At 41.8% G+C, this 12,053-nt stretch overlaps 1 protein-coding gene across 11 annotated transcripts in view; it reads right to left on the reverse strand.

Moving 5' to 3' along the window:
• DGKI (diacylglycerol kinase iota) overlaps window positions 1-12,053 on the reverse strand; it is a 453,062-nt gene that overhangs the window by 25,653 nt on the left and 415,356 nt on the right. For all 11 annotated transcript variants that reach the window (XM_073899243.1, XM_073899251.1, XM_025854834.2 and 8 more), the window contains 2 exons: window positions 3,577-3,614; window positions 56-176 (listed from right to left, as the gene is read on the reverse strand). In XM_073899243.1, coding sequence (XP_073755344.1) covers window positions 56-176; window positions 3,577-3,614 — 159 coding nt within the window. The remainder of the gene's footprint in view (window positions 1-55; window positions 177-3,576; window positions 3,615-12,053) is intronic.

Consider the following 12,053-nt stretch of genomic DNA (forward strand, 5'->3'; position numbering starts at 1 on the left):
AGACGGTTCAGTTGCTTTGTGGATAAGTGCCCCTTGGTTCGCTGCGCCTACTTACCGTGGTCCAGGATATACTTCACGATCTCCCCGTGGCCGGTTTTGGCTGCGTGGTGGAGGAGGGAGCAGTGGTCCGGCCCCTGAATTAGCAGACTGCCTCCATTTTTATAGCTTTCCATTAGCTGAGAAAGAGACACAGGAAAAGCAGCTCAGGCAGAGTCCGGAACAAGGGAAAGTACAGCTAACCGGTGATAAAATAAGAGTGATGTAGCAAACCACAAATGTTTCTAGCCTCAGAGGACGCTGAGAAGTCAAAGAGATGAAGCAACGTTCCTGCACCGTGTTAGCACTCGGATAGCTGGCCAGTGTCTCCCCTCCCTCTGGAGAGGGTCTGTGGGCACTAAAATGTGGAAGCTGAAACGTGCTGAGTGAGTTATTTCTTTTCTGTTTGATGTCTTTTTCTTTTCTGGGCACTGGTCGCTGTCCTAAGAGAGTGAAGGGCAGCAAAGAGAAGAAACACTTTCCTATGTTGGCTCGGCTTTCTCTGGAGTGAAAGAGTAATTAAGGCCGGAGACAGGAAGAGCTTGGTGTCTGGTAGCTAAGCTCCTTTCCGAGCCTATGGTTTCTCTCCAACCTCTAATGAACCTAGCTACCAAATACAGAAGCTCCTTCCCATTTTCCCGTGGGAGATGGTGGTACACGTGTGTACAGCCTCTTTCTTCTTCCAGATCTGCAACCCAGCCAGCACGCCTTCTGTTAATCATCCAATCCATACCCAGTGAGGCTAGAGATGATCCACAGGACGAGAACCCAAAGGATTCAGAGAATGTGGCAGGGGAAACCTAAAATACCTATATTGTGAGAACAGACTGGAAAATGACCAACAGATTTTGCAGCCCAAGAATCACGTGGCAAAATGAGGATGCGGTCTGATTTCATGAAATACTGAACATTACAGAAAGTGTAAATGGGTCCCTGTTCTCCAAACTGCAGTATAGGAGAACAAAAAGAGTCTTTCTGGAACTTCTAAGAGGTAGTTTCAGGACAAATAAGAATACAATAACCCGGCAGGTACCAAGGAAAAGGAATGGATCTATCACCAAGAAGTTAGAGGGCACACTAAAAAAAAGAAAAGAAAAAAAAAAAGTAAGCCTCTCATAAGGTCACAGAAAGTAAACTCATATCCAGCCATGGAACTGCCATGTGGCAGATGCCAGGGAAACAAAGATATAACAGGACTTGGTCATTGGCTTCAAGACCTCGCCATCCATGGGGAAGACAGACGTCACAAAGACACATACAGGAATGGAGAGGAACATAAGGAGGTTCTCACAGGGTGAAAAAAGAGTCAGGGAAGGCTTCCTAGAAAATAGGCCAAAAAGGACTAGTTGAATGGAAGTAAAGAACATATGAGGACTTTTTCCTTAAACTACAAGGCTATAGGACAGCAAGAGGTAGCTAATAGTTTTCCAGAAAGAATCTAAGCCTATCCAGTACTGTTCAACCTTAGTCTTACACTGACACTCCTTCTCTTCATAGGCAGATCCATAAGGGATTTGGGCTCAATGGAGAAGCACAGACCCAATCCATCAGCTGCCTGGATGCTGCCTTTCTGTGGGGTTTTTGGGACACTGCGGACATGAAGTTAGTCCGTGGGTATCTCATGCAACTCAGGTGCACAGCAGACGCTCTCCACAGCCTTCACACTGGATGGCCCCTGGGGTCTTCGGTTCTCTGCTGTCTGCTGTGTGCTCTCTCTCTTACATACACACACACAGTTTAATATCTAATATTTCTTCTGCTTTCTGCATGGTATGGAACAGACAAACAGAAGAAGGTGGAAAGGAAGAAAGAAAAGGGGAAGAAAAACTTGGGAAGGAAAGAGAAAAAGAATGAGAAAGAAAAACTAAGTCACTGTATTTCATCTTTCCATAAATAAGGTTAAGTAATCTCTTAGGCACTTAGGAAATGATTGTAACAGAGAACGTAATAAGACAACCTACTGAATATGGCAATTTCCCATATCTCAAATAATTCTCTATTAAGTACAAAAAAAGTGGGGTTGTATACACCAGGGACCCCAAAAATATGCTGCCTAGACTAAAAGCATATGCAAAATGAGATAAGAAGATGTCAAACGTACAGTAGTTTGCACATTTTTTTGGCTTAGAAGCTCTGCAAGGGCAGGAATCACGCCTTACTGCCCAAAGCATCTAATATAAGGCCTTGCAGGGAATCTGGGATAATATTGGTTCAATCCACTGCTTGGCAATAGCATCAAACTCCCAGGTACACTGCTTGGAGAGTCCTTTTGTCTTGTGGGTGACAATTCTTCGATGTAGACTGTGCCACAGGCACCATTTCCAGAATTAGGTGTCTAAAGATGGCAGTTTATCAAGAAGCTTGCAAGCTTCTCACCATTTCTTTCCTATGAGTAACCTGTTAACATTGTAGCACAGAGGTTTCTCAGTTGATTCAACAGACGGGCTTCAAAAAAAGTTGCATGCAAGGTCAGTGCTTCTCAGCTCTCTTTTAAGGCTTTTGGTTTCTCGATCTGCAATGGCACCATACTCCACAGGCTGGTGAGTAAGGCAGAGCCTCTGTCCCTACACAGCTGCTGATATTATAGAGCAGATCGATGCCAATGTGGGTTATACAGGGATATACAGGCAGTCACGAGTCCCAATGCCTGAAAATGACATGAGACCAAATATAGCTTTTAGAATACTCATGGACTATACTACATAACAAATATTTGCATCTCCACTATGTTTATTAAAAAAACATGGACTAACACTACTAGCTAGCATTTTAGAGTCCCTTCTATGGAATAAAAACAGTCTTAAGAGGTTTACATGTATTGTTACGGTTGATCCTCACAACAAAGGAGAGAGGCAACATTATTCAAGTTTACTGAGGCACAGAGAGAATCAGATAATTATACAAAGTCACACCTACAGTGAATGGCAGAGCCAAGATCTGAACCCAGGCAGTCTGACCCCAGAATGTGCACTCCCTCTAGAGGCAGCAGTGACCACTTCCTTCTCTCTGAACTAAGAAAACATAAGCTTGAATTAAAGTGTTCGAGGGAGATGAGACGGAGCATGTTCTTTTGGTTTAACTGTGATCCCCAGAGTACAAAACTGTAATCATGCTGGAAGCTGCAGGCTCTGGCCTGGAGAATGTATTTCTGGGTGTTGTCCAGATAATACTTACAGATGCACTCATTTCAAGACCTGTCTAAAAAGAAACCTTTAAACTGCAAATATCAGCTTCTAGAGAGCAGGAATTCCCGACACTGTGAGCACTGCATCCAGGGAACGTGCAGCCCATGTTAACGAGTCGAGACAACCAGCCTGGTACCCCTGCATACATTCTCCACTGCTGGGAAACGTGGAGATGCTGTGAAGACTCCTCTGGCCCTCCCTGCCCAGTCGTCAAAAGAGCATCCTTCCCCTTCCAAGTCATTCAGCACAGGCAGGGGGATGATACATGACATACGAGAGATCATGAATATTTGGTGAGAAACGATGTTAAAGTTCTTAAAGAATCACCAAAAGTTTGGGTAGGAAGATATCTTACCTTCATAAGATCACCAGCTATTACTGCCTGCAAAATTGCTGTGGGAGACAAAAGAGAGATGTCCCATTAGTAGAAGACCCTCTCATTAAAAAATCCCCAAGGGCTGGATCCATATTTTGTAGAAATAGTCTACATTTGGGGCAGGAATCAGGGAAGGAGAAGCATGCCAAAGGTTGCATCTTGCAACAGGCTAAAGCCTTCTCTTCATCCCTTCGCTACCCGGGCACCCATTCTATCCTACCTGGACACCCCCTCATGAAACTTGGAGCCACAGAGATTAGATTCAAATCTTAGCTCTGACACAAGTTGTGGGTGAATCACGGAAACCCTCTGAGCCCGGTTTCCACATCTGTCAACCAGCAAGTCTAAATCTTACAGAAGGACTAAAATGGTCGATGAAATCGTATGGATGTTCTCAACTCATCTGTGAGGTGGACTGGGTGCCTAACCGTGATTGCTTCTGCTCCCTTCTTTCCAGTTCCTTCCACTTTGTCCTCTCGGGGTTCCAAAAATCACTAATAATTTTGCTCTGTAGTGAGAGACAAACACCTACCATTATGGAAATGAAGAGGACTGGAGGTAGTGAGGAAAGAACATGGATGCTTTTTTATGTTCTGAAGAAAATAACCATGCGGTCAGCATCTAATCCACTGGCGACTCTTACGGAAAGAACTCAAAGACTTAGGAAATCTAAACTAATTGTAAAAACATGTAGCTCCAGGGGCAAAAATCGAAGCGCACATACAAGTCACTTGGGAGGTAAAGGAGGGGACTCTCAGAGAGGGCAGGATGTGCGAGCATCTAATGACAGTGTTGGTTCCTGAACGGAACATGTGCGTTAGGTTGGAAATGGTCCTTTAGAAAAACAAATACCCAGGTTCTAGGACTACCGAAAAAATAGATTATTGTACGGCTTGAATAGCACAAAATTTTAGAAGTAACTTGAATCTTATTTCTTAAGGTATCATTTTATTTTTATCTTTTTTATGATTTATTTGTTTATTTTAGAGAAAGAGAGAGCATGAGTGGGAGGGGTAGGGGGAGAGAGACTCTAAAGCAGACTCCCCGCTGAGCTCAGAGCCTGGCTTGGGGCTCAGTCTCACCACCCTGAGACCATGACCTGAGCCAAAATCAAGAGTTGGACGCTTAACCGACTGAGCAACCCAGGCACCCCAATGCAGTGCCTTTTCACAATACTATAAACTTGATAACCTATAAAGACTATTTCCTTCCCTTTTCTCCAGGCCTTACAGAGCTAGTGGAGCTCTACTGGACAGAGGCCTGGACTGGACACAGGGACCCGCATTATGGTGACAATCGGGCTGCTCACTTGCACACGCATGTGTACTCTCTCTCTCTCCAAATAAATAAATAATATTTTTTTAAAAAGGCACTGGACTTAGAGTCTAATTCTAATCTCTAACTTAGCAGACATGTAAGCTTAACAAGTCAATGTTTCTGAACCAGTTTTCTTATTTGTAAAATAAACAGCTGTCTTGCTCATCTCTCTATCATAAGAACAAAACCGACAAATGAAAGCTTTATAAGTTCGAAACAATAGAGTGCTTACTTTTTCAAGATTATATTGAAACACTTCCCAGAAATGAAAAGAAAAAAGAGAAATAGAGAAAAGAGAGAGAAAAGAAGAAAAATGAGTTCATTAATTTAAAGCACTTCTGCAAAAAAATTTGGTGTATATAAGCAGCAAATCAAGACAATAAAGGAATTCCCCAGGACAAAGTCTATTTGAGGAGCAGCAGGAAGGGAAGAGAGAAAAGAAAAAGAAAGGAAAGGAAAAGAAGGGAGGAAGAACGAAAAGAAAGAAAAAATATCAGAAGTTGGGGGAAAACTTATTGGTTAGCTGTGGAGTTCAAAGATTTCTTGGAGGAGGCGAAGTTCAAGCCAACTCTTCCGTGGTAAGTGGAATTAACTAGCAAAGAGGATTTGGAAAATCCTTGCAAGAAGAAGGTAGGATCTGAACAAAGACATGGAGTTTAAGTTGTGATGTCTAAGGGAACCTTCGAAGAGCTGTATATCATCCTCCCTGGGGTGGGAAGTGGCTGCAGATAAGGTGCTGCGGAGTCGGAGGGACCCCCCCGCCCCGCTAGTGAGCACCTCTTCTGTCAAGATAAGGCGCTTGGAGTTTATCCTGCAGGTGGTGAGGAACCATTGCAGAGGTAAAAATACACCAGAGAAGCATATAAATGTCAACCATGCCAGTTTGATCCCACCCTCCCCACTCCTGGAAAGAGAATTATGACCTGCTCTCTGCTCATTTTCTCCGGATTGCCCAATATTATAGCCTCTTTAAATGTCTACCTCAGACTCATTCACAAGTACTACTACGTTTGTTGGTTTCCAGCAGCCTCCCGATTTAAAGTCCCCATGAACAGGTAGAAGATCATATAACAGAATCATAACCACAAATAATTTCCAATTGTACTGGAGATGGAAAGCGGGGATATATATTCTGTAGTCAAGCAATACACCCAAGGGTAGCTATTATGCAAACATTATTAGGCTCAAGGCTCACTTCTCTCTCCTGATTAATGTCCTTCCCCATGAACACTGCTGTTTAAGATTTCCTCTGCATAAAGAGAGCTTGAATCTATTAGTATTCAACTCCAGATAATAACCTTCTGAAAGATCAAGCTTCAAAAACAAATAATGAGTTGTTATGATTACAGTATTATTCTTTATTATTTCTTGAGCTCCAAGCTTACCTTCCTGCCTTTTTCAAAACTCTTTCCAACTGGGGAAATCATGATCCCAAATGCAAAGAAGGGAAGTCAAATTGCTGATGGGATGTAAAGGTAATTGAGTAGATGGATAGTAAGTTTCTTGGACAATTAAATCACAGAAACTTATGTAGTTAGGCAGGAGAGTAAGGGAATGGAGAACTGAGAGATCTGTCATTTTTAGAGCTTAGAAGCAGAACCATTAATTCATATGAAATGGTTGATATTTCCTTCAGTGCTCTGCCTTCCAATAAAGTGTTATCCAGTAAACATCTTGGGACTGAGAAGTCAGGATTGCCAGAAAGGAATCCCCCATCTTCCTTCTTACTCTCTCCCTCTAGGGCCTCGATTCCCAACAGTCTGGATATCCTCAGAAATTGTGCATGAAGGCACAATGGCTACGCACTAGAATCAGGATAGGGACAAAACAATTCATAGGGTCACTGGCTGGCCACCTGTTCCTGCCCTGCCAGGCCCTGTTTGAGGTTCTGGGGATACCTCCGTACCAAGCAAACTCCATCCTCTTAGAGAACTGGCATTTTGGCAAGAAGTCCAAATTAGGAAGGGATACATCATAACTGAGCCAAGAATCAGACTGCCTGTGAGTCCCGGGGAGCACCATGAACTGGCTGTAACCTTGGGCAAGTTACAGTTTACCAACTGTCAGTTCTCTCATTAGAAAAATGAAGATGAAGTCAATACTTTTGGGACTCTGCCTTTCAAATCAGCTCAAGGAACAGAGGACTGACTATTACAGTCTCCTATGTAGAACACCATGGAATCCTGACATTTTTGACCTCATGACACAGAAAAAGAACCATTTCTCACCTATGAAATGAGAAGGTTAGATTAAGGCAATTACAACTGTAGAGTTTGCCATCTGATTACCTCCAAAGGGATAGTTTAAGGTTGCGGTTTTTGCTATGCCAATGAAAATATTTAATAAAATGTATACAGGGCTTGGCAAAGTCACGTATATGAGCTCCCAATAAATCAACTGAAATAACTACATCATATAGTCTCAACTCTGAACACTTAGGTCTATTTTAAAAGTTTAAGCTTTCATGTTATTTCTCAGTTCTTAAATTAATATTCTATTTCCAAACTGCTTGTCACCTACTAATAATAGCAGTCACTTAAATCTTTTTTTAAAAAATTTATGGAAGAAAAAAATTAAAAGTACAAACCACCACCATCGAACAAAGAATAGCTTGTAGAGCCCTGGGTTGGGGAAGAAATCAGTTGCTGCACTGAGAAGCATAAATATATATCTGGCTTTGCCAAGTTCTGCATACTTTTTACTCCTAAATATTTGATCCGTGAAGCAAGAAGCACGTCCTAGAACTGTCCCTTCAGAAGCGGTCATATTCTACATTCCAGAGCTATTTTGGGTCCTAGCCTAAACTTCTCATTTCATAGATGAGAAAACAGGCTTGAGAAGTAAATGGACTTTTCCAAGGTCACACAGATAGTTAGCAATCCAGATGACAGAGAGACTCTTATTTTTTTTTCTTTGTTTCTTTTACATTTTCTCTAATGTTATTGCATCTGACCCCTATGTTAGAATTCCTTCCACCATGCTGTTTCCCCTTGAACCTGGAGCAAGGTGGGCAAACACTAAAACAACCCCAAATAAAAGTTTCATGAATGCATCACATGCAAAATGAAGTCAATTTAAGGCTTCAAGGTCCAACACCTTTTATGCCAAAGGAGACACTGCATATCGAGCGCACCCAGGGCAGATGTTGCATTCACAATTCCATTGATCTGATCATGATGGGCATCTTCCTACTTCTCCTTTATTCAGAGTCACTTATTGCTTAGTCACCGGATGGCTTGCATTGTCAGCTGCTCAAGAGCCTACTTCTTTTAGATACCTACTTCTGCAGAGCTTTTCCTGCATTTTCCTTATCAGAAGTATTCTGTCCAATTTTTCTACTCTGTAAGCAGTCAGTCATGGGACATGCACAACAAACAGTGAAGGCTTAGCTCCCCAAAATGGAACTGAGTATAATCATCAGATACAGCAAAGGTAACTAACACTCATTTAATGGTATGGGTAACTACTGTGAATTATGCTAATGAGGCATAAATGAGAAGCAGCTCATGAAAATGACTGTAATTAGTATTATTTTACATAGTCATACACAACAAGGTGAGGTGAGAGGAAGGAGGAATTAGATATTTTGAAAGACCTCTGCATTTTAATATGAGCCTAGAGGAGGTTTTGACAACTGATAATAAGCTATGTGCCAAATTATTTGTTAATAGCTAAAATACTGAGGGTTTTTAATATATTGGAACAAATTCAAGATTATTCTTACAATGACGCACAAATCTGCATCAGCTCTCCATGACTGCGTAACTGTTAGGCAGTCACAGAGCTGCATCATCCCAAAACACAGTGGCTTCAAACAAAACAATTACTTTTGCTCAAAAGTCTGCTATTGGGGCCAGGTTCAGCCAAAAGTGTGTCTTCCCTCCACCTGGCATCAGGTGGGGCAGCTCCATTGAGAGCTCAAAGACCCACTTTCAAGATGATTATACACGACAGGAAACTGGGTGCTGGCTTCAGCTGGGAGCTTTTGCTCCCTGAGCATGACATTCCATGGCTTCTTGGGCTTCCTCCCAAAATGGCGACTGGGTTTCAAAAGCAACCATCCCCGGAAAGCTTCGTGGAAGTCACCTTTCCTTGGAAATCATGGGGTGTCACTTCTGCTACAGTCTTAATTAAGTCTGCCCATATTCAAGAAAACCCAGACCCCACATCTCAATGAAAATAATGTCAAAGTCATACTGCAAAAAGAATGTGTGGGATGGGAGCTCATGCTGTGACTGTTTTTAGAAAATTCAGTCTTTCACATCATGCGCTTACATTGTGATGTGCTTTGAGTAAGAGGGTTGACACTGACTTTTGGTTAGCATTGGGAAATGGCCATGAATGGCCTTTGTTACCTGTGTCCTCTATGGACGTGTGTTTTGCATGCAATATCATCTGTTTATGTCACGAGTATCTCAGTAGAAAAATGCAAAAGGCTGACAACTGCTTATTCAAGGATCAGCTTTTTGGAGCAGGAGGAAGAAAGGCGAGTAGATGATGATGCAGACAACAAGTGTTTGTTGAGTTGAATTAAGAATTCTATCTAAGGTAAGCTTTACCCTGAATCTCTCTTTAATAATCAGATGTAAGAAAAAAACACTGTCTCTCCTCTTTTTCCTCCTCCAGTCAAGCAAGCACTCACTTATCTAACTCTAGCCCCATATCCCTCCCACCTGGTCTACCAGCTTCTCCTCCTTTGCCAAAATACAGAGTGGAGGACTCAGAGCACACACTTCCAGGATCTCCTCCTCATTGGGATTAATCCATCAGCGGCATCAGAAGGCCATGAAATGCTACAATGGTCTAATATTCAACCACCACCTGTGCCAATGGTGCTCAGAGTGTGTAACCATAGATGGGAGACTTAAATAGGTTTTGTTTTTCTCTAATGACAGGGTTAATCCTCAAATTGAATTAGTCCCTGCTAACTGAATACATGAATGCCTATGGGTTCTTTCCATCTGCTGCAGCAATCCTTTTGAAGCTACTATTGGCATGGAAGGAGTTTCCTGTTTGGAGAAAAAACAAACAGCCCCCTATCCAGTGTTCCCTCCTGGCAGAAAACCTGCACCTTGCTGCCAGAGGACTGGGACATGCTCCTTTCCGAAGCAGTTGGTTCTATTTCTCTTATTTCCCCCCTAGAATTAGCTATAAACAGCGCGGGGACCAGATGTCTCTCCCCGACAGCCCATTTGTTTACCTGTGGTTGTGAAATTGTTCTCTGGTTGTTGCACATGTGGAAACCCCATTTCTGCCCTTAAGCCACAAGCACAGGGGCTGTGTTTTCACTTTTTTTTCTCTTTACTTTATCTACATCCCATCTTTCAATAAAAGCTCTAGTACAAGAAATACATGAAGTGCTTAATAAATACTTGGTTGATACCTGTGGTCTGGTGATGCTGTGAACTATCATTCAATATTCTTCCAACCCCGAATTAAGGAACACATGTTAAGGAATGGAAGAAAGCCCATTTTACTGTCCCCTGCTACACCCGGCAGTCAATTTTGGAGTTGGGAATATTTTCCTATCTTTTCAGGTATCTAATAGTGTTTATTAGATGCAGCAAAACAACATCGTAAGTATCTCAATAAACCAGAAGTATTTATATTATGGGTCAAATCAGAGCCCTATACTAAGCAATAGCTATTTCCTAGAACATCAGCCGTAAGCCTTGGATCAGTGTTAAGAGAAATTTCATGGGTTAATTTGCTTTGAGCACTGGGCTAGAGAAGCCAAGTTCACAGGTCTTCCTTGGTCTTCCCCAGTCACGGTAGGTTACTTTCAGCCAGCTGAAATATATGCCAATAGTCACAGGAGGGATGAGAGAGGTTCTTGAAGATATCCTCCTGAGAATCTATGCAACTCAAAATTAATATGTTCTCTAGTAATGATATATTAATACTCTGATCTTTGGATGTAGTAGCCAACACTTTTTAAAAAAAATAGAGTCCACCTTCTAAAGTAATATCCAAGTATTCCTCTAAAACTAGAAAAATATCAATTCCTTTTTAGTGTCAATATTACAGAATCCCATCAACTATTTTTGTCCAATAACTATTAAGCCTCCACCAACAGGGAAGATTTTTCACATATGTAAAGGGCTTTAATCTGGTTATACTTTATTAAATTCATATTTATGAACCCCAAATAATCATAGTACATGATAACACTCTTTTGCCTTCTTAACATTTGAATAAAGTAGCACATATTAAAATCCATAGTACACTATATCTGTCTTAGTGATGGAAGAGATTAGAAGAAAATTCTAGCCTTTTCCAAAAGTCCCCCATCTCTAGAATGTCGAGAGAATTTAACTTCAATTGATGAAATTTATTTTTGCTTTCCTGGCATTTGGATGATAAAGCTATAACCCTGAGAGGCTAAGAGAAATGGAAGAACTAATAAATAAGGTCCTCCTTCACCTCACAGGTGAGAGGAAGGTGCCAAGTAGAAGCTGGACGTTGTTCCTAATGACTCTGACTGAGGACCTCAGAAATAGCATCAGCGCCTTGGCTTCATCCCACCTTTCAACGTCGGGCCGCCTTCTTCCTACGAGAGGTCTCCTTGAATTCATCTGATATACTGTAGCTGTGTCCTTCAGGACCTCTAAAAGGAACTTAGGTTGAAAAGCTGTGCTCATATTTCATTCCGTGATAGCAGTGAGCAGATCTGACGTGGCCTGAAAGTGATGGATGGTTATTGGTTGTAACCAAACATCAAGACTGCATATGGGAAATAGTGTGTAAGGTCAGGATCCAAGTACAAATGAGTGTGCTCTGGAGCTCAGAAAGATGATGGGTGTGTGGGTCATCCGGTCATTGGGATGCACAGTAAGTACCTTATCACTGCCTAGCAGCACAGTGACCACTCTGGATAAGGAAGGCCTTTTGAACTAAGGACAGGTTTAGCCAAAACACTCCTCACTGAAACACAAGTAAAACCAGGGAGGAGTTAACGCAGCAAAGGTCACTTTCAGGGACAAACACCAGCAAAATGCACATAGAGTAAAAGTGTACAATTTTTTTTTAAAAGATTTTTTTTAAAAGTTTCTAGAGGCTGCTTCACTTTAAGTGTAAATATAGACAATTGGTACTTGTAACTAAGTTATAATCAAATGCTAAGTTTGAACCTTCCGCAG

Source organism: Callorhinus ursinus, unplaced genomic scaffold (genome assembly GCF_003265705.2).
Source record: "Callorhinus ursinus isolate GAN/ISIS: 27379988/994484 unplaced genomic scaffold, GSC_fseal_2.0 scaffold12, whole genome shotgun sequence".
Lineage (NCBI taxonomy): Eukaryota > Metazoa > Chordata > Mammalia > Carnivora > Otariidae > Callorhinus > Callorhinus ursinus.